The following is a 27,958-nucleotide window of genomic DNA, read 5'->3' on the forward strand; positions in this document are numbered from 1 at the left end:
ACTCCTCTGGTCCTGCCAGCATAATAAACCTGAGTTCTCCAACCCTCTGAGTGTTGCTTGGTCTCTCTCGCCAAGATCCAGGTTGCTGTAACACTCTGCTGGAACACTATGCTGTACCACGTTGCCGTAACACAGACAGAGACAATGGATATCAGAGTTTCACGTAAGTCTACTCTCTTGGGCATTGATGGCTCAAACCACATAGCACAGCTCTTTCTGATGGTGATAATGGCTCTTGCTACTCTGATGAAGTCAGTAAAGTGAAGCAACTGAGAACATGTATTATGCACTGTGCAGTGCACAATTCACATTAAAACTTCAGTAAAACCCCTGAAGTTAACCATTTTATAGATGTGGGAGACTAACTTACAAAGAACCACTCAGCTGCTTCTGTGTATGTTGTGGAGCTGTGATTCAGATTTCACATTTCATGCTTTTTTTCCCCCTAGGATGACCATAAAATTTTATATCCAATACTTTTGAGAGTGAAAGGCACAAGTGTAATAGTTTAGCTGAGATAATAAATGTAAACCAAAGCTTTTGAGAACATACACAGCATATGGTCACCCTATTTTTTTCTCCCATTTTTGATCTCCTTTAATGTTTAATTTGAACCATTCTATTCAATTTTAATTCTTCCAAGATAATTCTTAACACAAATAATAACTTTAAGTTAACAGTAAATAGGTCTATTAGGTTTTAAAAATTATAATAAAGACAGGAAATCTTAAATATGCCTAAAGGATTAGTTTATTGAAGTGACTGGTTTGGAAATAGATTCTTAAAGAAATAATAATAAGCAAAATTACACAAATGATTTTTATAAACATTTTTGATAAGCTTATGGTATTTCCAACTTAACATTGAACTTTATGGCATTAGTTGAATTAAAATTTTGAGTCAAATTCAAATTAAGATGAGTGCCATGTAAAGCATAAAATAAATAAAGGACTACAGTTTCATTTTTTTCCATGGAGAGTTATTTAAAAATCGTTTTGGTAACATGATACAAAGATTGAAAAGTTGCCACATTTCCAGTCGCAGTCAATTCTGTGGAATAGAGAACAAACATAATATTAGTTATTTTATATGCTATAACTATAATCTCTCCCCTTTTGTAATTTTGATGTGGCTAATTTATAAGAGAAATTTTATTATGAATGCACCATGTTGTGCCTTATCTTGGAGGCATACTAAAGTTCCTCTAGGACCAAATATCAGCTCAATTGGAATTGTTTTATTAAAATATCTTATCTATCATGATCACAAAAAGATCTGTAGCTTAAGAATCTCAAAACTACATTCTACTCCCTTTTTAAGTCATATCTGGACTAATAAATTGTATTTTGACTTGTGAATGGAAAGACAACGTATACATTTTAAATGAGACAAAAACAATTGAAGTTCATAAAGCCTAAGTTAGAAATGTGAATGCAATTGATTTTTAAAATAAGCTCTGAAATTTACATAAAAGTAGAAGAAATTATTTTCAGTTTTTCCTAAAAGTAATGATAATCAAGCATAAGGGTATAGACACTTGAAAGAAAAACAAATCTAATATGTCAATAGCACATGAATAAAATTTTGAATTATTTGAAATACAAGAGATACATAATTTCAGGTCAGTAAACAGGAGTCAACCATTGAGAATAAATTGATAATTAATAATTAAATTGGTAAACTAATGATATTTGGGACTATTTGGGGCTTATCCAGGAGAATGAAATCTAAAAATATGTTAACTGTAAAAATGATTAGTCTAATTTCCAAACTCCTAAAGCTTACCAAAAGTGAGGAGGAGGTATTAACTTTGAAATCTTCTTAGGCCTTAAAAATTAAAAAATAAACAAATAAATATACAATTCATTTTTGATAAGAAAACTTTCCCTAAGAAGTCCATGAATATTGAAATAAGCAATTCAATATTTTGCCCTCATACATTCACGTATCAAAAACAAGATGTGAAATGAAGCATGCGGAGCAATAAATGTGCATAAAGAAAACTTCCAAATTATAGAAAATAGCAAACTTTCTTAGGTTTGTTATTCCAAGCCAAATGAGATTATCAAATTTAATTCTGGCTTTAGTAAACATTAATCCTCTTTATCTAAATTCTCCACAGACCAACTAAATCATAATCCCTGAAATTATTTCTGCTCATTACTCAGTTTCTTCTACATAGAAAATCAGAACAATTATATCAGAATCTCCGTGGGTAAACCTAGACATTGGGATTTTGGAAATAAAAAATGTTTTCCAGGTTATTCTGTTTGTAGATAATGTTGAGAATCACTGATCTGAACTATGTGTGTTTTGGAATCATCCATTGCTCATTTTTTTCTTTCATTCTAGAGCCCTCACTTAGTTATTCTAACATCATATACACACCATGAGTGAAACAGCACAGTTAGTAAATCTGCACTTACAATCACAGGGACAAGTGGTTGAGGCACAGGGTGGAGCCCCCGGACGGGGTCAGGTACAGGCTCCTGGAAGGGCAGAACGGCTTGCACAGGTATGGCTCTCTGGGGGTAGGGCACCATTTGCTGGGGAACAGGCAGGACTTTGAACTGAGAAAGGGACAGCAGGGATTGAGGAGGAATCATGGGGGTCTGAGGAACAGGCTGGGGAATCTGGTACATCAAAGACTGGAGCAGAGGCAGAGGAAGGTGCAGATTTTCGAGATCAGTGAGAGTCAGGCTCTGGCTTTCAGTAAAGGGCACTACTGGAGACTGAAGCAAGGGCATTTCTTTGCGCTTAGGAATGATGGTCTCCTTAGTTTTGGGGACATCCATTACTTTAGGCTGAAGAAAAGGTACCATCACAGCAGGCTGAAGAGGCGGCAGAAAGTTTTGTGGAAGGATAGGGTAAGGGATGGGCTCAGTGTGAGAATAGACTAGAGACTGGGGCTGGGGAAAGGTGTAGATTTTATCCTGCTGTTCATCCTGGAAGAAGGAAAAGAATATTTTGAGTCTGTAATTCAGCGCTGATTGTCGTTCATGATGAATTAACCTCCTCTCTTTTGAACAATCATAATTAAGTGAAAAGAGAAAAAGAGAATCTTTCACTTATTGTAGTTAAGGAATTGTGGGGATCATGTGAAGACTAGGGGGTAAAATGCTCACTGAGAGATTTCTCATTAATCTGCTTCCTTCATAGGTGAATCCACGAATCAAAGTGGAATTAATGTTTGGAGATCTCAATACTTGTTTTACTTTTTCCTGTGCTGCCTGCATAGCTGTAGCTGCATATTTAGAGTGCACAGACTTTTCAACAACGTGTTGATAATAGATCATAGATCATATTTTTTTCATACAATGAAGATCTATTGTCTACAGATGAAATAAAACAATGTTGGGTAATATTTCAAAATAACCCAATAGTGGAGGGCAAAAAGGGCTTGGAGCATAAATAAAACTCTATTGGCCATGTGAGAAAAAGACTTGGAGGGATAACGCCACGGTTTATTTTTGCTTATTTGTTTTAATGAAAAGTAAATCTAATTTGTGGTTTAATTCAAGGAGTTACTTAACAATAGCAAACTTCTAGCACTATTTCCCTTGGTAGAAGGTGGTTATCTTGAGTCTTTCAAGAGGCATCTATTTGTAAATTCACTTTGATTTAGAAAATATGTGGTGTAAGTATCAAACAATCCAACTTTATCGGTGAAACAAGAAAGCTTAACTACTACAATTAGATAAATGTTACAGCAAGAGTGATTTAATTAGATAAAGAATTTTATGTCATCCCCCAAATCCTTACTTTTAAGCAAGTGCTACTATTTAATAACTATGTGATAGTGTCACACAATTGTATACTCAGTTCTGTACCTCACTTCTCTCATCTGTGTAAAGGAAATACTTTAAAGAACCTCACCCATTCATAAATGTGAGTAAAAGCTACAGAATGTTAATGTAACATCACTGAATATTTACTGTGGGTTATGAGTAGTCTCAATTTACAGATGATGAAATTGAGGCACAGAGAAACTTCGAGCCAAGGTTACATGGCTGATAAGTGATCAAATTAGGATCTGTACCACACTGCCTCCCTGGTCTTTTTCATCAGCATCTTCATCCTGAGAATCAGAGGATCTCAGTCCCCAACCTGGAAATGTTTCTACTAATGTGCACTTATTGAAAACAAGTATATCATTAGTAAAGTGAATAAATCAATAGTTATTCTTAGGGATTAATTCTATACTCTGGAAATTGATTATATGTTTAAAATGTGTTTATGTCTTTAAAAATATTTTTACTTTGTCAAAGTTTAATTTCCTATACTGACATTTATTTTATTACTATTCTTTAGACTGAACATATAATTATAAATATGTTTCCATGTATTATATTTCATATTAATTTTTGAAGTATACTTATCGTAAACAAATTACCTCTGTTTGCTGCTGTTCCTCAATTTTAAACTTCTCAATTTTCTGCTAAAAAGTAAAAATCACACATAAAGAATTATTATTTGTAAAAATTGAACACAGGAAATTCTGAAAACATGCACATTTAAATATGAAGGTTTTACCTTGTTGATGTGTGTAATAGATTCCTTCAAAAAAAAATAAAATCAGGTTTAGTTTTAATGATCAATTATTATTTGTCAATATAAATCAGAAAATGAAGACATTTCTAGGTTAATGTGGACACCTTGTTTAATAATATTATTTTAATTGTTGAAACTTTGTTACACTATTCTGAATAAGTCTGTTTTATAAGAGGACAGACAATGCAATTTCATAAAGAAAATTAGTGAACATAGTATAAAAAGGCATTTAACAGATGCTAATTTCTCTCTGTCACCCTGCGCCCTTCTTATGACAACAAATGGGCTCTAACCCTTCGGATTCTAAAAGAATAATAGTCATTGAAAATTCATTATAATAACCTTTGATATATTTGTTCCCTTGTTATGTTTAGGCTTCAAATGAAGTATAAGACACAAATATTCTCCTGTAAGGATCTTATAACCTTTGTGAAGAGGCAGAGTATATTGATGTACCATTTAACTAGCAGATGATGACAGATCCCAAAAGAGTGATGCAATGATTAATACCTACCTGACTCTCGCAGGCAGATTTAGGACTACACTAAGTCTCACAGCCTCTTATTTCCTAGATCACTATCATAATTACAAAATGTCCCTATTTGCATGTCTGCCCAGTCACAGCATTGTAAGTTCTATGCTTCCCTCTTTCCAGTTTGTACCATAGCTCTTACTCTAATACAGAAAGTGCTCAGTAAGTGTCAAAACAGTGAATGAGGTTAACGTAGAGTTCAAGATAGAAAATAGGACTCTACAGTTCATTAAAAAAGGGGCCCTGTGACACAATTTCAAGTAGGAAGCCAATTTAAAACCTGCTACAATACAAAATCCTACAGATGTTTATTCTGTCTTTAAATGTATACAATGGAAATTTACATTAGAATTTACAGGTCAGAACATAGCTACATTGGCTTAACTGCCCTACTGTTAACACAAAAAGAAAGATAGTAGAGTATTTTACTGTTCTACATTTGGGTAATTGCCTTTAAATAAACACTGTCTTACCTCACTGCTTGAAATGCTTTCCAAAGCCTATAAAGGAAAAAAAAAAAAATCAACACCCAGCTGAGTCTTCTCCTAGATCATCAGAAAGTGTTATTATTTTATGGTTGGAAAATTTTCTCTGAATAAAAATGCCTTACCTCACCGGCTGTCTTGAATTCTTCCTTCTGTAGAGAAAAAAACACCATTTTACTTTATATAACTAACTCATTTTTAAACATTTTTCCTACCTAATTTTTATCTTCCTTATGCAGAGGTAGCTAATTCACAATTCGAGAAATAAAAAGTGGTTAAAGGTCATTTGAGAGTCTTGAAGTGTAATTGTTTCCTATGTCTTTTATACTTAGTAACTTTTTTATTGATACAGTTTTATTTTACCTGAATGAAGAGTTTTTGATGGGTAACAGAATAGGAGTTATCTTAGTTATTTCAACTTGTATTAAAACTTTTTATTATGATTATGAATGTTTCTGAGTATTGCCTGAAACTCCATCCTCTGTAGTATCATCCTCTGTGGAATAGACATAGGTGGGGTTTGGCCCAGTGCCCTAGGGTAAAAGATGCATGTATCTCATCTCTGAAATTAGAAATATTTCTCTAGATTGCACATGCATGCCATTGTATTTGTGCAATATTACTCTTTTTTGTTGTTCTTATGTGTGTTTCTGCTTTTTCCTTCTTGCTTATTGATTTGTTTGCTTTTCCTGTAGGGACTGGTGGCAGAGTAACGTACAAAGTATCTGACTCGAATTTGTGATCCTGTAAGATACTGTTGAGAGAGTGGGTGAATGTAAATGATTATCTTAGAAGTAAAAAAAAACCCTGAAATTCTGCATTATTTATATCTTTAACATGTTGGGAATACTATTGTCTACACATAGGCAGATGGCACCATGTATGACTTATTTAGAGACATTTTGTGCGTGTATACTTACCTCTCTTGCAAGAGCAAGAGCCACCAGGCAGGCAAGGATGAGGACCTTCATGACTCTCAAGTCCTATGGATGGAGAAATGAGGAGATGGTGATATACTGGTCAATCTAATGTATTTTCTTATTTCAGTAGGATTAATTTCCTTTAAAATAAACCAAAGATAGTGTATAACAAAAATGTCTGTATTTTAGGAAAAAATACTAATAGAAGCTTTGTCATTTGACCAAGGTCAAAATCAAGTGACTCTCTACTCTTATGTATCAAATTCATATTTCATTGTCAGCCACTCAGATTTTTTTCAGCTAACAGCCCTGTCCTGCTTTACCCTTTCATCTCATTCACAGTACTTATGAGAGTTTTTTTGAAAGGCAGGAAAAAGTTACAGATATTCACACAAAGAGTAATTAATTGATTTACTTTTTGAAAAATATTTATTTAGCATCATTCATTGCCAGACATTGCTTAAATGCTGCGATTACAGCAGTGAACAAAATATTAAGGTCTCAGCTTTGTTGGAGCCTCAATTCTATTGAGAGGAGACTAGTCAAAGAAAATCCTTTATTTTTATCTTTTCTTTACTAAACAGTTTCCACAAATGTTTGGCTTATTCATATGTCCTTATTTCCAATTAGACTGGGATTTTCATTTTAGCATTTCCTTCATTTGCCCCACTCATCCAGATCTTTCCTTGGCCTGACTGGATTGTTTCTTCTCCGTGTGTATCCACCGCACAGTCTTCATTCCCACACACCTAATGACATCTCCTTTGTGCCATGTAATTTTGGAGATCATACTCTCTGGAAACCTCTGAGTACTTGTATCCTAATGATTAAACAAGGGGTCTGGGTCCCTTGCCCAGTCCCCACTCTCGGCTCCTTCTCCTTGTAGCATAATGTAAAGTATGTGAACACCTTTGACCGAGGTGTTGTAAATGGTTGATTTTGTCACATTTCTGTAAGGACTTATAAAAAATAATCTTTGCCCCACCATAAAAAATAATGTTTGCACCACCAATATCCCTTGACACACAATCCTCAATTCCAGATTTTCAAACTAAATTAAGAAAAATTTGCTATGTTTTTCTCCTGGGTACTACCTAATTTTTTCTTTATTTTACTTTCCCTAAGACTTCCATGAGTTTCCAAAGAACTTTTTATCGTCAAGACTCACGAAAGCTAATGTGGAACTCTATTAGAGATCACTATCAGTGGAAAGACTACTATATTTTCTTTATTTTATAATTAGCACTTTATATACAATTTTTAAGCCAGAATTTTATTTTTAACTAAGATAATTTAAGCTGTCCTTTCTTTCAAATTATATTTTTCTTCTTTTCTGTTCCTAGGTCATCTCTGCCCCTCCTGGAATTTTTTTTTTTTTTTTTTTTTTTTTACAAAATAAACATCTTATTTCTCTTTAACTTATACCATAGTTCATGTATCTATTTTATATTTTTGAAATATTGTAAATTAAATGATAAACTGGGGATTTGGATGTTCTACACAAGTGTGATAATATACACTTCTTCTAAAAATATTACTTATAAACATTTCAAGTAGCGCATGTCTCCAAACAACTCTCCCCATTTTTTGACTCAACATGCTACCTCTATAGCTATTTGTTCAATAAAACTTGCCCAATAGTAATGACTCATATCACCATACTATAAATTAAATGCATTTGCCTTTATGGCTGTGATGTGTTTTATCAAATTAGAAGACACTTAATTCAAGAAATTGATCTTTTTATATAGCCTGTTAACTAATCTTGTACTAAAGAAAATAGCCATCACCTTTATTACATTTTGTTAGACTCATAAAGCTCATGCAGTCATTATAATTCTTATCAAATCTATACAGGCACTTCTATTTTTTTAACCTAAGTGTTGAAAATATTGTCAGCACTATCTTAAATAACCTTATTTTAAAGACTGCATTTTAAGCAATTATGTTTTTTGTATGTCTCAACCTAGTTTGAAATAAAAATGAAGAGAGGGTACATTGAATTTGTATCTGAAATTCTTACCTTTTTTCCAAAGTGGAGGAAAAGAAGTGAAGGAGGATCTGAGTGGATAATGGTCTGTTTTTGTGGCGATTTATATAGTCTTTAATGGCATGCTAATTTTGTGGTTTGAGATAAAATCAATAGTGAGTTTGAATTTCCAGAATTCCACATGATTAGAAAATGATTTCTTCTTATTATCTGTCCCCAGAAGTTCTGGGGAGCATTTTAACAAGGAAATAATTCACAATCTGATAAAAGAAATCTGTCCAGAAAATAAAACTGTCCAGTAACTACAGACATTGGCTGGGAGACAGTGACATTCTGGCCCAGTCTCCAAATTATTGTAGACACAATAAGGTCTCTGTAGTACTTGTTGGGTCTTCAAGATTTTACATGTGGAGAAATTCTACATAGGCACCAGAGATACATGGGCCACACAACGGCCACAATTTCATTCTCACCTGAATAGATGTTAGTGTTTGATGCTGTAATGGAGAAACTGACAAGATAACGCATCCATGATGATAGCTTAGACCTGAGGAGGGAAGAGAATTAATTATAGGCTAAAAAGAAAAGAAGAATAGGTTCTTGAATATGAGAAAGAAGTCACTACAACTAAATCAAGTAATGAATCTGGGCCACGAAGTGCAAGGAGTAGGGAGTAGATGGAGATGAGAAAAAGGAAAGAGAAAGGGATCAGAGGATGATGGGCAAAGTGTGCTGTGATCCTAAGGGACATGAATTTTATTCTCTGGATGGTGGGGATTTGTTAAAGTATTTTCAGACAGAAAGTAACATTTATAGAACAAATAATACTGGTACAAATTTATTAAAATGGGACTGCTCAAGTTGGGAATCATACCTTTTACAGCGAGTCAATGTTTATTAGCTGATATTCATGGAAGGACAAACAGTGGAGGAAGGAAAAATGGAAGTGCAGATGGGAGGAGGGTCTTGCCCAAGTATTACAATAAAGTCTGAGCCAGTCCTCAGAACACTTCTTAGGTACCAATTTACAAAGGCAGTCTTCAAGTTTCTTTGCCCCTCTAGTGATTGATGTTCATAAATACAATTGAGAGTTTGAGATTTGCAGATATTAACTACTATATATAAAATAGATAAACAACAAGTTTCTTCTGTATAGCACAGGGAACCATATTCAGTATCTTGTAGTAACCTATAAAGAAAAAGAATATGAAAACAAGTGTATATATATATATATATATATGACTGAAACATGCTGTACACCAGAGATTAACACATTATAAACTGACTATACTTCAATTAAAAAAATGTAATTGGCTGATTATATGTAACACTACTTATTTTTACAACATTGTTGCTTCACTTCATTGCCTGTAATAGACATATTCAGAATTTAAGCACAAATAGATGCCTTTCTAAAGTATTCAAGTAGAGTATTGGCATAATTAATAATTTTTCTTCATAATATAGCTTGCATCCATATCATACTAGTTGTTGAGGGAGAGGAACACTCCTGACTGATATTACTTAGAAAACCTGAGTCAGTGTCTACTATGCATTTGAATAATTCAGTTGATATTCATTCCAAGACTCTTCATATGGAGCCAGGAGGAAGCCATGAAGGGAAATGATGAAATGACCCCAGTGTCGTAGGTATAACTAGAAAAGTCTTAGCAGCTCAGTGTGCCTTTAGCTCTTGGTTGCCAAGGCCACAGGCAAAAAAGTGTAATTTCTAAGAAAAGGAGTACAAAAGCAAGCATGCTCTACCCACTCAACGCTTCCTTTTTATTTTCTCAGCAAGATGTTGTACATATTGTGCAATAAATACATTTCTTTGTAACTCTCTGGCTCACCAATTTTGAATTACATTCATTGGTATAGTTAGGGACTTGATTGGGTCAGGAAAGTAGGTTAAAACCTTGATTAAGGAAATCACTAACAATACACTAGAGAAAGAGGCTTGTCCAAGGGAAAAAATGAAAAGCCAGAGATTTAAGATAACACCACGTGCTTATAGCTTCAGAACACAATGACCAGTAAGTACAAGTGCCATGTGGGCAATCCAAGGTTTTGCAATGCATAACCTAAGAACTGCCAGTTTTATAAGACAAAATGAAAATTCTATTCATCGAAATTTTGTAAGAGAACTGTGGGAAAGAAGCAAGATAAAATCCAAGCAAGATGTAGTATTATTTGTTACAAACAGAATTTACTTAGTCAAAGCTCTTTCCCATATTGTGTGATGGATCTGAAATATGCAGACATGAGATTTGGGTAAAGTATAAAGCTAATAGTTGAAACCATGTGAATAACAACCTCAAGAAAGGGAACAATTAATAATAATAACTATTATTATTATTATTATTATTATTATTATTATTATTATTATTATTATTAAATAATAAGCTGGATAAAGAATACAATAAATGGACCAAAATGTTTAGAAAATAAAAACAAGAAGAGACTTTAGATATTATCTGTACGATGTTGTAAAGGTATTTTAGAGACATGGAAATGGAAGACCTGGGAATTTGCATCATTTTTTCAGGATACTGTAGCTTAGAGATAGAGTTGGTAATAAAAACCTCAGATTCCTAAATAATATGTGAGGCACTGTTTAATAACTTCCAAAATATGGGGGGGATGAGGAAGGAAAATGAAATAAACAGTGAGGATTTATATAATGATTCAGATTTAAGAACAATATAACATATAATTAGTTCTGACAAATTATTAGGTGGGGATAGTTAGTTTAGCATTTTTTATATAGATGGAATATTTTAATTCTTTCCATGAGATTATCCAAATATAATAAAATAACATCTTTTTTATCTGAAATATAGCTATTAAGATTAATGTATAAAGTTAATCAAGGCTCAGAACATACAAAAAAATGATCTATAAGCAAGTAGACATCGTGAAAGCATAAGCCAGAATCCTGATTCCTAAGACACACTCTTAACCCTAATTACTCTTACTTCACACATAATCATAAAACTTCACTCAAGCTCAAGATGAATTTACTGAGTGCACGCTACATGCTCGCCAGAGCTTCTCAGTCTTTGTAATACGATATTTGGGGCAGGATAATTCTTTGCTGTGGGGGCTATCCTGTGTGTTGTAGGGTGTTATAGGAGCATTCCTGGCCTCTACCTGCAAGATGCCAGGAGCACCAGCCACGCAGCTATTAGAACTAAAACTGTCTTGAGAAATGTCTCCTGGTGGAGTGAGGTGCAGTGCAAAGTCATTCCTGATTTAGAACCACTATGCTAGATGATACAAAAGATCACACAATGATACAAAGATGAAGATGGTGTGGGTCCTGCTTGTAATCAGATCGTAAATGTGGAAGGACACAAGACTACACTTTGCCATGTAAGTAATTTTATCCCTCTATAATTTCATCCTTCCTACTCTCCTATGCCATGTCCTGTCTACTGGATAAACCCTGTTTAATACCTGAAACAAAAAATCATTTGATTTCATCAGAACCTAGGACCTTTCAATGATCCTGTCAGTTCTTCAATGCCTCTAAACTCCTTATATCTAAATGCCCCTCCTTTCCCACTTTGAAAAATTACTATCATCATTTTTATGTATATTCTCAAATCCCCTGCCTGTCTCTGATTTTACTGTCTTACCTAAATCATATCTCAGGTTAATCCAAATTCTGCCTTCTGCCCCTCTGAATGTAGCTGCAAAAAAAATATTCATCTATGGCAATTGTTTTCACTATAGCCTGAAGTCCAGCAGTGATATTACACATTCACTCTGATTTTCCTAAACCATTTTTAATATTCAAAGCAATAATATTTCTACCTAGTTTTTCCATTGGTTTCCTGTCACTCCCAGATAAAAATCCAAAAGTCATGAAAATTATCTTAAAATATCTTACATCATCAGGCCCCCTGCTGCCTCTTTGACCTCATGTTCTATGTAATCTCCGTCTACTTCCCGCCCTTGTCCTTCTGCCTGTTACTACTTGAGCACGTTAGGTGATCTGCCACCTGAGAGCTCCCCGCTAGCCACTCCCTCAGTCTGGAATTCTTTCCCCAGAGACATGCATGTACCATTCCCCACTCTTCTCTTAATTCTCTACTTACCTCTTCTGGGAGGCTGTTTCTGCTCATGTTACCCAACGCTCTTCTTGACACTTCCCACCCCACCTCCTTTACTTATTTTCTTCTTTGCATGTAATATAATGTAAATACTATACATTTTGCTTTTGTCATGATTTTTTTGGCTGTCTCCAGTTGTTTGCATTTCTATAACCCTGTAAACTTATAAATCTGTACCCTTTAAAAGGATGTAAGTTTCATGAGGGGTATATCTCAAGAGCATGGAATAATACATCTAGTTAAGGTCACTTTGGGTAGTTTATGTAATAAAAATAAATCATTTATTTAAATAATTTAAGTAACTGTTGACTGAGGAAAGGAATGAATTAGCATGTGATTGACTACAATACAGCATCAATGTAAACACTCTTTTAATGAACACACAAAATAAGCAATGACTAGACCTACCTGAAGCTTGAAGGATATTGTCACAGAAATGTTCAAATTTCAACTTTGTCTTGGAAAATACATAGGTGTTGGTTAGAGAATATGAAGAGAGGACATTGTCAGAAGGCATACAGGAAAGATGAGAAGACATGGAATTATGAAATGGAAGAGTTACAGATGACGCATAAGCAGAGGCAAGAAGTAAAGCTGGAAATATTTTCAAAGAAAGATGTGGAATGGTCTTGGACGTTGTGTTAAGACCTTGGATATTATTCCATAGATAATATGAAGCCATAAAGATATTATTTGCAAGGTATACCTCTCCAGAAACTTTTCTGGGTTCCTGAAACTTGTTTTACATTTGCAGCCCTGCCACTTAGCATCTCTTTGAAACCTGTTAAACACTTTATCTCTTTACGCTGAATTTTCTCCTCTGTAAAATGAGAATAGTGTTGTTGGCCCTGTGAGAATTTTTGTGGAGATTAAATACTGAAATATATGTAAAGTAAATTAGGGACTGCAGGGCACACAGAATGCCAACAGGGGGAGCTATTCCTATCACCCTTCCACAAACAACAAATTTTCCTCTAAAGCATTTGTCGTAGAACCAGCTTCTGCCTAAAACACTCCCCAAATGGGACCCTCTCCACTAAAAACCTACCTGACTTTGGAACCTTGTTTCTGTTTAATTATAATTTTAGTAATATAATTTAAATCCCAGTTTTAGAAAGTTCTACAGGTCTTCCTAATATTTGGCCAAAATGATTTACAGTAGCACATGTCTGCAATATTAATTTTGCCAAACCATTTATTCATTTAATAATTATTCTCAGGCAATTTTAAACATCAATTGGTTTTTTAAAGATCCAGTGGCTTTCCCTCTGTACAAACTGAAGCTCTTAAGGAAAGGTTATGACTCTTGTGATTTCAAGAACTCTACAGTAGTAGGATCAAGTCTTCATACTAGGATCAAAGTAATAACAAAGATGCAGTGGGGGCATTTATTAAGCTGTCACTCATGACAGGCACTACCCAAAGTGCTTTACATAGTTCTGTCAGTAAGTGGCACTCAAACGGATTCAGCATCCTGCCAAGGGCGACAGATTTCAGTACATAGGACCGTGGGAGTTCACTTTAGTCTCTCTGACTCTGAAGACCACTTATGGGAAACAGTATGGACAATTGATATACATATCTTGATAATTCAGCAATTGTCTTCTTTCCTTCTTACTGGCAAATATATTCTTACAGTTTAAAACCTTTTTGTCTGAATTCTGAATTTATTATATGATTTCTATATTCTAGTCCACTTTATGAGTGTAGTCACAATTTTAGTGAATTTTACATAATGAACAGTTCTGTAGTTCAGTCTGTTTGGTATCAGTTGACCTAATCTGTCTTAGAGATATTGTTTAATTGGGCGGGGGCGGGGGGGGATTATTGTTAATTTCTTTGAACCTATGGAATCACATTAAGAAAATCCCTTATTACTTTACCCCCACTCTGGTAAGTCTACTTCTCCCAACACCCCAAAATAAAAGATAGCTGTATAAGAAAAGGAATCAAAGAAAATAGTTTTAACAAGTGAATTTAAAGAAATTTTGTAGGCCAGCAGTTATATCACAAATATTAAGCATTTATTAGACTAACATAAACACAGTAGTAGAAATTGAAGTGATCCTTTATTGGACTTCAAGTTTCCTTTTATGTGTTTACTCGTGTATTATTTCACTTGCAGACTCTGCATTTCATGATAATTGCTTTCCTAATTAATATTTGATGAGATGGTCACAACTGTTAACTGTTAAGCTCTTTTCACTGTTGTTTTCAAGTAACAGAAACTTTTATTTTCTTTCTAAAAGAAATAAATGTGAGGCATAATTCTATCTGTATTTTTCATACTGACAGGCTAAGCTAGATAACCATTTCTTTAAATATTTTGTCTTCCTACTTTGAGTTATACTGAAGCAACTTTATGTGAGAGCTTCTTTGAGGTCAACTAATTCTAATTTATTTCATCCTCTTTCATATCTTACAAATATATGGTCCACAACCTCAGCAGGGTTCTTTTGAACTACTTATTCTAACAATTCCGATTTGTTCCCAGTTCTAGTTGCCACAGTACGTATCCTAAACCTTCCCCAAGGTCCTCATGTTTACTAACTGAGTCCAGAGAGGCCATAAGCGAACTCCTAATGTCACTTAATAAAAGCAGGTAGGCACTGGGGACATAAAGATTATAATGCCTCCATTAGTGGTGTCATCAATGACCTTCATCAATAAAAATTTATTGAGTGACTATTTATTGAGTGCTTAGTTGTTAGTTATTGTCCTGGTTGCTGAAAACACAACAGAGAACAAGAGAGACACAGCCCTACCTTCATGAAGCTTACATTAGGGTTGGGAGTGGGAAACAAGACATAAACAATGATACTTAGTATCTCAGGGAGTGACAGTGCTCTAAAGACGTAAAAGGAGGGGCAAGGTCACAGAGGCTATCTTAAATAGGAGCGTCAAGAACATATTCTATGGTAGAGTGACAATTAAGAAATGATCTACTTTGAGTGTAGGAGTGAGAATGGAGGAAGAAATTTCCAAGTTGAAGGAACAGCAAGTGTAAATTTATTGCAAAAGAAATATGTGTGTCATTTGGGGAATACCAAATACCTACCTACCTAGAGAAGATACCTACCTAGAGAAGAAGCAGAAAAAAAGAAAGAAGGCCAAGAGAAGGGGTGTGCAGGTTATTAAAGTTCTGTAGTTCAAGTTAAGGCTTTGGTTTGAGATGAAACCTTTGAAGAGGATAAGATCTTTATCTGTGTTTTGGAAGAAGACAAGGGTGGAAACAAAAATACATTTACTTTGATCTTAGAGAAACCTCTAGGCCGTTGATTTTTCCATTTCCTTTTCTTTTCTCTGTTTTTAATTTTATTTCATTTTCTTAAATATGAAATCCAGTATTTTATATTTATCACTTAGCACATCCTTGCAATATCTCAAATAATTCCTTTAAATCTAACACTTTAAGTAAACTTACCTGGTAAAATCTCAATCCTGGAAAGTCCTCAAACTTACACTGCTATCCTACCGAGGACACTCAATTGTACAGGAAAAAAAATAGTTTGTTTTTTTCCCATAGTGTAGAATTCAACACTGCTTACTAGGTCTTTTTTTTTTTTCTTTCATTTTGGTTATATACTTTTCACCCTTTCCCTCAAATAAACTGTCCAAAAATGGCATTCGTTTTCTGAAACATCTAACTCATCTCACACATCAGTCAATTCGAGAAAGTAGCCACCTATTTCATAGAAAAAAATTGAGTCCATTGAGCATTACTGCCTTTAACTGCCCGCCCGCACTCTTCTGTATATTGATCTACGTCTGATTTCTAACTTTGTCCCTCTTAAAGTCTTAAAACTTCAAATGAAAGCTCACATTTTCCTAAGATGTTTGATCATTATTCTTTGGTTTTCATCTTCTCCCTCATCCTTCAAGAATTTTTAAAAAATTAAGATGTTATTGCTAATGAAGATTATCATGATAAAAATAAAAATAATTCTTGACGTTTTTATTTGAACACTTTCTATTTGCAATGTGACTTACACCATTCGTGTTTAATCCAATCCCAGTGATTATTGTAACTATTCCTCAAGACAAAGTTGTAGTTGAAAGAGACTAAGCAACATCAAGGTCATTGTAACATTTCTTCATGATGATTAAGCTTCCTTCTTGAAATTTCAGCCCCTTGGCTTTCACAATTTACAAATTGCCTAGAAATTCTCCTCTTTTCTGCTTTTCTTTACCTTCTATGAGACATTCATGGACTTCTGTATTTTCTATTACACATAAACAGTTATTTAGGGATTCCGTCCTCGCCTCTCTTCTGATTCTTCAACTTTTTTCTATACGATCTCTTCAAATTTCATATCTTTTATTACATGAATAGGCTGATTACTCCTAAATCTTCAGCTCCAGTCTGGATCTTTTTTATGTCCAATTTGGCATCACATATTCAACTCTCTCCTGGACTTTTCTATCTGCAATTTCCTTTATCCTTGTCTGTTTCACAAATCACAAGTTGTCTAGGCTGCTATCATAAAATACAGTTGACCCTTGAACTACCTAAATTTGAACTGCTCTGGTCCACTTATACTCAGATTTTTTTTCAATAATAAATACAGTACTACACAACCTGGTTTGTTTGAATCCACAGATGCTCAGCTGTGGATACGGAGGGCTGACCATGAGAGTGAAGCATCCATGGATTCGGTGTCCTTGGTGGGTTCTAGGACCAATCCCCCAAAGTTACACAGGGATGACAGTACTGTAGGCTGGGTAGCTTGAACAGCTGACATTTATTTATCTAATTCTAGAGGCTGGGAAGTCCAAAACCAGAGTGCAGCATAGTTGGATTCTATTGTGTGGGCCCTCTTGCTGGCTTGCAGACAGCTGCCTTATTCCCAAATCTTCCCATGGTGGAGAGAAAAAACTCTAGGCTCTCTTCTTCTTCTAATATGGGCACTAATCCCATATTAGAAGGGGTATCCACTCTATGACCTCATCTAAATCTAATTACCTCCTAGGACTCCCACCTCTTAATAGAATATATTGGAGGATAGAGCTTCAACATTTGAATTGAGAGCAACAAAAACATTCAGTCCATAACATAAGGGAAGCAACTTAGCAGGAGTAGGAGACTGTCACTTTGTATATTCCCAGTTCCCAGGAGGTTTTTGTTATCTAGTGGGCCTTCATATGTTGCTTTATATTTGTCAGTTGTGGTATTTTTCATTTTAATAGTTCACAGAGGAATTTTTTTTTTTTAGTTAAATAAACATCATGAATTTTGTAACAGCCTGTAGACCATGCTTTCATTGAGGGAGAAATAAAGGAGAAAGAGGAGAATGAAGGAGAAGGAGGAGCAGAAGAAAGAGGAGAAAAGAGGAACAGGAGGAGAAGTAAGATAAGGAGAGAAAATCCAGCATAAATATCACCATAAATACCATTCACAGGCTGCATCCTTATGCCACCAATTTAATGTGACACATGTGATACAGCAGGAGTGCTCATTTATTTTTACCTTGTAAATAAAAGACCTTGGCAGTTTCAAGAAGTATGGTTTTTGCTTATAGAGGGTTCATATCTGTTTTTCTTAATTATAAAATAGCAGGGCATGTTCTGGTCCGTCAGTCTTTTAAAATGACCTACTGTTCCTGGAAGTGAAAACCACAAGTAACACAAGAAGGCCTCTCCTGTGTTGAGTCCACTATTCTTGTTTCCTACTGTCATGCATAATCCCCACACTTCCTACCGTGTTGAAGTGGAAAATAATGGGTGGAATAATGCCTACATTTTGGTGTTCCAACTGAAATATGCGTGAGTTAATTTTAATTGTAGATTTTAAATGTTTTAGCATCTATCCATTTTTATTAGCTGGCAGTTTGTGTTTGTTGCTGTTCCTGTTGGGCATGGCCTTTGGAGCATTATACTACTTTTTGGTCACTAGGCTATGAATATCATAGGTCTACCAGATGGTGCCTAGAAATGTTACTTAAATGAATCATGAAGACATAAATGGTGAGAGAGAGTAAGCAGTAAGGCAGGAAGAGAAAAAGAATAGAGGAAGAAGTAAGCCAGAAAGAGAAAGAAAAATACCATATGAGATCATTCATATGTGGAATCTAAAAAACAAAAACAAAAACAAACAAACAAAAACAAAGCATAAATACAGGACAGAAATAGACTCACAGACAGAGAATACAGACTTTTGGTTGCCAGGTGGGTGGAGGGTGGGAAGGGATAGACTGGGATTTCAAAATTGTAGAATAGATAAACAAGATTACACTATATAGCACAGGGAAATATACACAAAATGTTATGATAACTCACAGAGAAAAAAATGTGACAATGAGTGTGTATATGTCCATGAATGAAAAATTGTGCTGAACACTGGAATTTGACACAACATTGTAAAATGATTATAAATCAATAAAAAATGTTAAAAAAAAAGAAAAAAGAAAATCATTTGATGTTTTCAAAATAAATAAAGGGCCTATATTTAAAAATCAGGCTTATGTCAATAATTTCTAAACCCTGTATATCTTTTTCCATCGAGAATATACTGGAGATTGGATTTGCTTTGCATTTGAGAAGACTTCATATATCTATGAGGCATAGAAAAAAATGAAAAAGAGCAAGAATTATTTAAAATAAGTTGGATTTTAATCCTTTATTTACTTTTATAAAGCATTTATATAATTTTATATGCCACCTAGAGTATGACATTAATTTCTGGTGGGGATCTTCAAATATAGCATAGAAAATTCACCTAATAAACATTTCCTCAAACATCTGCTATAAAATGAAGCCTTAATTTCTAAGGGGTCCAATCTAGAGACAAATATACATTTATGAGTCTATTATGTGGTTTCTCAAACTTTACAGTACACAAGTAATCACCTGGAGATATTACTAAAATGGCATTTCTTTTACACCTCCAAGATTCTGAATCAATGTGTTTGGAAAGAAGACTAATGAATTTGCAGTTCCAACAAGCTCTCAGGTGACAGTGATTTCGATGGTCTCACATACTGCATTTTGAGTAAGAGTATGATCATGTCAATACCTGGCTTCCATTGAGGAAAAAATGAGACCCTAAAGATGCAAAGTAGGTAAATTCAGTTTGAAACACAAGCATCTACTTACTATGAGTGATATAAATTACTGAGCTTCATGGTCATTTGGCTTTAAAAATAAGGATTATTATATCATACACTACTCATAAGATTACCAAATTTTTACAAATATTTGACTTTAAGACTTAAAATATTCCATGTCATAAAATAAAAGTACAATTTAATAATTCATAGGAAACATGTTTGAAATAATTGATGGCTCAAATTTATTATGCCAGTTACCACCATTTTAGAAAACAGGCAAGATTTTGATAAGATTATATTATTTTCGGTATAGATTTGTTTCAACTTGGACATGCATTTGTTGAAATAGGGAAGATGGTGTTCTAGAGAAATATTTTTACCATTTCCATTCACTTCTACACTTGGTTTATTCTAGCAAATCTTCCCTTTATCTTATTCACAGATACGCAGACTAACAGTGGGATTAACTTTCGTAGGGTCCATTGGTTTCCTGATCACTGCTTCACAATCCTCTATTGTAAAATCACCGTTAAGTTTATTTTTAGTGTCTGCGGGGACAGATCTTGGGCAGTATTTTGAGTTCTATAATATGATCTCATAACTGACATGATTTTTAAAAACAAATGGAGGATTTTCATGTATTTAAGTATATAAGTCATCTAGCAAAGAACATCCTTTCTTAAGGCCTCAGAATTTCAGCTTCTCTGACTGGTGAGTCTCATCTTGGGAAAAGGTAATATGTTCATGTACAATATAATATGATGTCTTTTTCTAATCTTTCACTTGCTAGGCTGAGTTGAAAACCACTTATAAAATGTATATTTTTATTGATAATTTTGCACACAGAAACAATTTAAAGAAATGATGACCCTATATCACAATCTGAAGGTAAGTTCAGGATGTCAATGCCTCTGAATTGACAATAATTATTGTATAAAGTAAATGATGTGGATAATGGAGAAAATGTGCTCCATCTTTTCTGTTGGTGGGATCTCCTAGTAGCCTTTTCACTTTCCTGACTCAATATCTGATATCTATATTGTTAATAATTACCTTGACCTTGACCTAAAGTTGAAGATTACATTTGAGAAGAAAATTCTCTCTTGAGTAACATAAACTCTTTTTGCAAATGTGTGCATTATTTCAAAGGTTTAAGCAACCTTTTTCAAAGTTACTTTATTCCCGTAACTAATTCATATCCATTATTCCTTGATTGCCCTTCTCATCATTCAAAATAGGTTCCCGTTTCCTGCATAGTTAACACCATGTAACAGACTAGTTTATTTTAATAATTCATTTTATTTAACACATTTTTGTTTCCTCTGTGATTTGGCTGAAAAAAGCTTTTACTATTTCAAACTTCTATGACTGAGTTCTTTGGGAAGTATTTTCTCAGAGTCCTTCAATTTATCTGTCTGTCTATCTATCTATCTATAGAATACTAGTTCCTGTGAATTTCTCTCAATCCTCTAAATAAAATTTCAAGTATAAACAATACTAATAGTTGCATTGTTTTTTTTTTGTATTATAACATGACTGAACAATTGTTTAACTAGAAGGTGATGAGAAACTTCACCAAGAAATACATAATTTTCATGGTTTATCTAATGCCAGTCCTGAATTAAACCAATGAAGCAAAATCAGCAGATAAGGAGAGAGAGAAATACCACCAGTCCCCAGTTCCGATTCCTATGTTACAGATGTAGTGCTTTTTAGCAGAAGAATAGTTACTTCTATCATTTGGGAAAAGATGTTGCTGTGATGTTCTGTAAAACCTGATGACTAAAAATTATTTAGAAAGAGTTTTTACCCATTATTTACCTAATATTTTGGGAAGTATATTTATTTAGATATTTATAATTCAGAAGTAATCTGCTTTATTTCTTTTTCAACAACAACAGAACCAGGTTCACTGACAAATACAGAATTATAAAAACATATCAGAGTCCCAAATTAGCTTAATTTTGTTCATAAAATTATTTGAAGATTATTTCAATTCAATTTTCAAAATAACTACAAATATCTTTCCTGAAACCTCTTTTCAATTTGATTTTTCTCTACCTAGCATCCTTAATTTTGTAATGCCAGGGTTGCACCATCTATACAATTCTTAAGCCAGAAGCCTGGTTCATTTTCCTTATTCTAAAGCCAGTCTCTGTTGTTTGTCATTCTACCTTCTAAACATCTCTTAAGCTCTGCCTTAATCAGGATCCCTAATGTCATTTTGTAAGGCCCTTGTAATTTCACAGCAATCTAAGTGGTCATCCTGACCCCGGTTTTTGTCCTTCTTACAAAATAAACATTTTCACTTTCATGTTCCCTCATTTTCGTTTCTTTGCAGGAACCCCAACACTTTCTTTACTTACTCTGCATAACACAGGTCTTATCTTTTTATTCCCTTTAATACCTCCATTCTCTTAGTCTGTTTAAGAAGCCCATTTTCTGTGTGTTTATAGCACTTCAGTATTTCTGTATCACAACACTTACCTTTCCTTATCAAGGTTCCTACTAGTTCCTAAGTTCCATGATGTCAGGCAATGTGTTTGAATTGTCTTTGAATTTCTAGTCAGTTTCCTAAGGCTTCAGAACACACTTAGATCAATAAAAGGTTTGTAAATTTAGGCAGCAGTGAATGTACTATTGATTTCTCACATATGCTTTCACAGGACTTTGCCAAAAATGAAGATCCTCGTCTTTGCCTTTATTATGGCTCTCATGTTAGCCATGATTGTAAGTATGTCAGGAAATTTTGAAGAATATGTTCTCAGAAATTAGCGTGAGTCTCTCCTCTTATTTCTTGTGTTTTGGCCTACATGTGCATTTACCTGAACATGGCTTTATAAATTTTAATATTTTTATATGAACATTTTCCTTGAATTAAGCTACATAAGTACATTAAGGACTTAGAATAAATCTTGAATACACACATACACAAACACACTAAGCATACAGACACAGAAGTGTAATTAACTTAATGTAAAGATTAAAAATTTTAAATAGCCCCATGAAGACATGAATCTAAGAGGCTAATAGAGACATTTAAATCTTAAAACTCTAGATTTACCAAATGTCAGGGATTACCTGTATTGTCATTAACTACTCTGCATCATTAGGTAAAACTGACCTTTCTGAATTGCTTTCTTCCTCCTCCCTCTAAATGTGTTTCCTCTTCTGTAAAAACAATGGTACTTTTCACTTCACTATTCTTTGTGTCTAGTTACTGAGATGTTCTTGGAGAAATAATAATATTTCTCCTAATCCAACAAGTTCTATTGGATGTCTCAAGACCAAGGTGGTCATGACATCACAGTCTAACAGATTATCTTTCATAAAATAACACAAATCTAAAAAAAGAGAAAAACATTATACCAGACCCTATTAGCACAATTAATATATGAATGTAAGTAGCTTTTAAGCTACTTGAACATTTCCATATAAAAAACATTTGACTTGACAAATCCCAACTTTAACTTTTCAGTTTCATTGTCCTAGTCACAGTGATAGATTTGCCTTCCTTTCACACAAAAAAGAATTTGTTCCAAAGTGAATTGATATTTGAATGTAGCAAATGAATTACGGTGAAATATTTCTCTTCATTCATATAAAAGATGCCATTCTACAAACACAAAATTAGTTTAGTGTATCATTTCCCCAGAACTTTACCTCCATTCCATTCCATCATAATTGTGGCAGCTAAATGCATTTTTACACTCAATCTAAAACTGTAAAATTAAAATGTTAACTATTTTCGTCTTTCCTTTTTTCCCAGAGCGCTGATTCATCTGAAGAGGTAAGACACTTTCCTTCACTGGAAAACGTGAAAAGTAAACATGTGTTAAAATGTTAATCTGTTCTTTACTTTAACAGAAACGTTTCTGGAAATGGAGAAAATACAATGTACGTATTCTCCTGATAATGTGGTATAGTACAAGAATATTTTCTTCTCTGATATTTATATATTTACATATTTACATAATGACTGATTAAAGTACACATTGTCTTTTTGTTGATGATACACTGGGTAAAACCCAGTAGTCTGTGTACTAGTAGCATTTGGATGGAAACTCATAATGCCACCCTGATAAAGTCAATTATTTTTTCAAAAAAACAAGTATCTTTGTCTAGTAAATAATTACCTTGATCTAAAGAACACTGAGAGTCTAATTATGTTAAATACAAAATATGCCTAAAAGACCACAGAGACTTTCAAAATACGTATAATGTTGTCAGTTTCCACTTCCTGATTCTTTTGAAAGGCAATGCAGTCCTTAGTGTATGTTGAACTAACCACATTAAATAGGATAGAAAATTTAATTTATTTAACATTCCTCTTAGTGAAATGTTTCCGTGATAGTGCATGTTATTTTGACATGTCTATCGATGTGATAAGGTCTCAAAAATTCTTACTAATATAGTCAGTAGATGAATTCAAACAGCACCAGATAAAAGGATGCTGAAGGAGGGATGGAGGACATTTGGAATAACAAAAGTGAATATTTAAGAATGTAGGAGTTTTAAGAAACAGTATTTTATTTATAAGTAAAGAGTGAGAAGTAGTAATTCCACCTAACCTGGAATTAGTAAATATCTCTTCCCTGTAATATTCAAGGATGGGCAAAGAAGCTTGAAAGTTATATTATAAATAATAATTTAACGTTTTATGAATGGTTGGCTATAATCAATGGCTCCATGTGTATTATAAAACAGCAAAATTTTCAACAAACAGCAAAAATATAAGTGCTTTATCATTTTACCACTTTAAAACATTCTTATTTAAAATAATTAAAATCTACCTAAAAGCTTGAAAACACAATCATGTAGATGATATATAAGGTCCTACCAACGTTAACAACCTAAGTTTTTAATGAAATTTACTGAGAAATATTTGCACCATCATTGTCTCAATTCTCTGCAATTTCTTCTTTCCTTTCGTTTGTGTACAGTTTGGGTATTACCAACCATACCAGCAATACGTGCCGTATCAGCGGTATCCACAAAACTATCCTAACTATCCTCTTCAATATCCATTTCCTTAAAACGCTGCTCGGTAACCACAGGACATGATTACAGAGGTAAGCCGGGTCTAGTGACATTTAATATTATTTAGAGGTATCAATGGTGACAGGTAAAACAAGAAAAAGCAAAAGCAAGCTGTCAGACCAAAAGCAGCCCCAGTTTAAGAAACCCATTCTGGTGTAGCTCTGGTAAAGTACACTTACCTCTCTAAGTGTGTCCAAAAGAGCATTGTTAAGAGGCTGGGCTCTGGGGACGGGGCAGTTGTGTCTGTGTCCTAGTCCTGACCATTCCTAGTTTCATCACCTAGAACTATTCCTGATCTTTTTCTAAACTTCAATTTTTCTCATGGACAAAATCAGTGTTATAATTCTTAACCACATCACAGAATCAGTGAGACTACTGAAGGGCGTATTACATAAAAGCTCTTAAAGAGAATTGTATATAATTGTGACTGCAGGCTGCCCTGCCACTTAATCTGTGCCTGGATGTTGCTTAAAACTTTTCCTTCTAAAGGTAATCTTGGGAGTGGATGCACAAGCACCATCTGGGAACTTGTCAGAATTTAGATTCTGAAGCCATACTCTGACCTATTGCACCAGAATCTGCAGGTTATTAAGATCCCTATATGATTAATAACACAAGAAAGTTTGAGAAACTTGGCTTTGAGGATTCTGATGAGCAATTAGAATAGGAACCACTGCTTTAAAATAATACCTACAAGAAAATAAGGAAATGTTACCAACTGGATTTTAGAAAGTCAATTTTGTGTAAAACAAAAATAAATGTTCCAAAATCTATGAAAGGTTAAATATTTCACTGCAAAATCAAGGAATATTTTTGGAGGCTGTCCCACAATTCGAAGTGGAAATAGTTCCCAAGGATTTCAATAAATTTTAAATGCACATAGAGAATTAATTCAAATTGAACTCCCTAATGCCATCAATGACAGGACAAAGACACTGTATTTGACTCCCTAGGCACTAGGCAACAGCTGAAGATACTTGAAAAAGAAAGGATATATTAAACGTATTATTTGGAAGATATATAAATGGATGAAATGTGTAGGCTATATTTAAGCAGAGGACAGGGGGACAGAAATAGGTTGGTGGTAGAAAGACTTAAAGAAATATGAGAAGGAGACCCTAAGAAAAGGCAATCAGTGGATTTGGTGATGGATTGAATGAATGGCCAAATCAGGGAAGGAAGGAGGAAAAAAACAAAGAAATAGATACACGTTTGTCAGGATTGGATAAGCAAATATAAGGACTAAGCAAATAAGTCTTTCAGAAAAGAGACATGGCTCTGCTGCCATCTGTCCATCTCTTTCTTTGTTGTTGTTATTGTTGTTTTATGGAATTTTGCATTATGAATATGTTTGATTGGCTGTGTTTATACAGAAGATGCTAAAGAAGATAATTTGGCTAAGCTCAATTGGAAAGAGGATAGCATTCAAAGTGAAAGTCCAACTGGGCTAAAAATACAGACCTGAGCCCACTGCACCTCATGTGAGCAGTGACAAGTGGAGAAAAAAGATGATAGAAATCATTCTTTGAATTTTTCAATATTGATTCAAGATTTCTTAAGGTCCTGAAGTGCCAGGAAAAGTACTATCCTATCAGCACCACACAGAATTAGATTGGTTACACATTTGAAGTGTTGGAAATAAAGGAGCTATTTTGAAGTAGAGAAAGAAACAATTGAAAATAAATACTGTTCCTTGTGTTATTTTTTTAGAAAATAAAATTCCAACAGAAGTTTGTATTCATTCAGTCATGAGATATTTCTTGACTACATCCTGAGCAGGCAGTGAATTAGCCACTGGGGGTATAAATATCATGATTTATCTCTGCACTTGATGGCTTATTATCTAGTTTTCAAAATGGATGTAAAATCAAGCAATTATAAGTGAGACTATCATCTGATACAGGAGGGATGTGATTGAATGGGTTCTTTAGGCATCTATAGAGCAGGTGCATGGCAGGTAAAGGATAGACAGGCAGTAAAGTCCATTGGGAAACTATCAAAATAATTTAACATGAAAAACAAGAGGTTGAACTAAGAAACAGTGGTAGTAATAACAGCAATTTAGAGTCTGGTTATATAACTATTTTAGAATAATTTTAGTAAAGCTTTTTTTTTATATGAAGGATTTTAAGCAGGCACAGCTTTGGTCAAGGGTCTTTTGTCATGTCCAAAAAGAACAGTTCTAAACTTAGACAAGGAGAGATTTTATTCATAACAAAGATCATTGCAATAGGAAGAAAGTTCAAATCTCAGAAATCTGCAAGGGCTTCAAAGGCGAACAGAAAAAGGCTTTTTAAGATAGGTAAGCAAAGATTAGCAGAAACTTTTAGGGGAAGTTGGGCAAGCAGAAGGAAATGACCAGTAGAAAGGGTGTCCACTCTGGTCAGCTGATTCTCAGGATAAGCTGATAAGAGGGCACGTTCCACTTTTTTCCTGGTTGTCCAGGCTTGGGGCATGCAAAGGTCAAGGGCACCAAGGAAGGTGGGAAGGGGGTAACAAACGGGCAATTGTGAACACTTGGTTAGACAGAAAGAGTTATATCTGGATATAACTGAAAAATAAGAAGACATAATGACATTAGCAACGATTCATTTATTGTTCAAATTTAATAAAATGTATGTTTTCTCCTTATCCACAGACTTGGTGAGAAGTGCTATTTGCTTTGTACTCACAATGATTCTTCCTATTCTTCCTGCTGTGTCCAAATTCCAGCTTTCAAAACAAAGAAAGAAAAAAAAAGAAAAAGAAAATTCAATCAAGCAGTGTTACATAAAGAATACATACCTGAGATCAAATATCAATAATTTTAAAACAGTAGTAATGATAATCTGACCTTTCTTTTCTCTGTTGAAGTATTTTCAAAATTAAAAAAAAAAAAGCCTTGCGTAATAAATCGATCTATCAAGCATGCACTGGGTAACCCATTGTATTAGCGTCCTGGGGCTGCTTTAACAAAGTGCCGGAAATGGCGGCTAAAAAACAGAAACTTATATTCTCACAGTACTATGGCCAGAGCCTTGCTCTGTCTGAAAGCACTAGGGCACAATGTCTTGGTTCTTCTAGTATCCAGCATCTCCTCGCAATCCTTGGCATTTCTTGGTTCATAAAATCATCACACATCTCTTCGATCTCTGTCTCTTTTATCACAAAGCCAACTTCTCCCTCTGTGTCTCTGTCTTCTTATAAAGACATCAGTTGTATTCAGTTAAGAGCCCAGCCTACTCCAGTGAGGCCTCATCTTAACTAATTACATCTACAATAACCCATATTTCCAAATAA

General features: G+C 34.2%; 1 protein-coding gene and 1 long non-coding RNA gene across 6 annotated transcripts; one reads left to right on the plus strand and one right to left on the minus strand.

Moving 5' to 3' along the window:
- Window positions 1-27,645, plus strand: LOC123612595 (uncharacterized). The gene is made up of 6 exons (XR_006719880.2): window positions 1-163; window positions 22,306-22,369; window positions 23,409-23,429; window positions 23,507-23,536; window positions 24,583-24,711; window positions 27,318-27,645. It is a non-coding gene; the product is annotated as an uncharacterized LOC123612595 (long non-coding RNA).
- On the minus strand, window positions 734-22,703 carry CSN2 (casein beta). Of its 5 annotated transcripts, none has more exons than XM_074374474.1 (10): window positions 9,353-22,585; window positions 8,952-9,025; window positions 6,489-6,551; window positions 5,694-5,720; window positions 5,557-5,583; window positions 4,534-4,557; window positions 4,394-4,438; window positions 2,427-2,945; window positions 1,786-1,827; window positions 739-1,050 (listed from the first exon to the last, which is right to left on the minus strand). In XM_074374474.1, exons 3-9 carry the CDS (start codon window positions 6,537-6,539, stop codon window positions 1,822-1,824), a joined length of 699 nt encoding a protein of 232 aa, XP_074230575.1. In that variant the 5' UTR covers window positions 6,540-6,551; window positions 8,952-9,025; window positions 9,353-22,585; the 3' UTR covers window positions 739-1,050; window positions 1,786-1,821.
- Window positions 27,646-27,958: the final 313 nt, after the last annotated feature.

The sequence above is a fragment of the Camelus bactrianus genome, chromosome 2, assembly GCF_048773025.1.
Source record: "Camelus bactrianus isolate YW-2024 breed Bactrian camel chromosome 2, ASM4877302v1, whole genome shotgun sequence".
NCBI classification, from domain to species: domain Eukaryota; kingdom Metazoa; phylum Chordata; class Mammalia; order Artiodactyla; family Camelidae; genus Camelus; species Camelus bactrianus.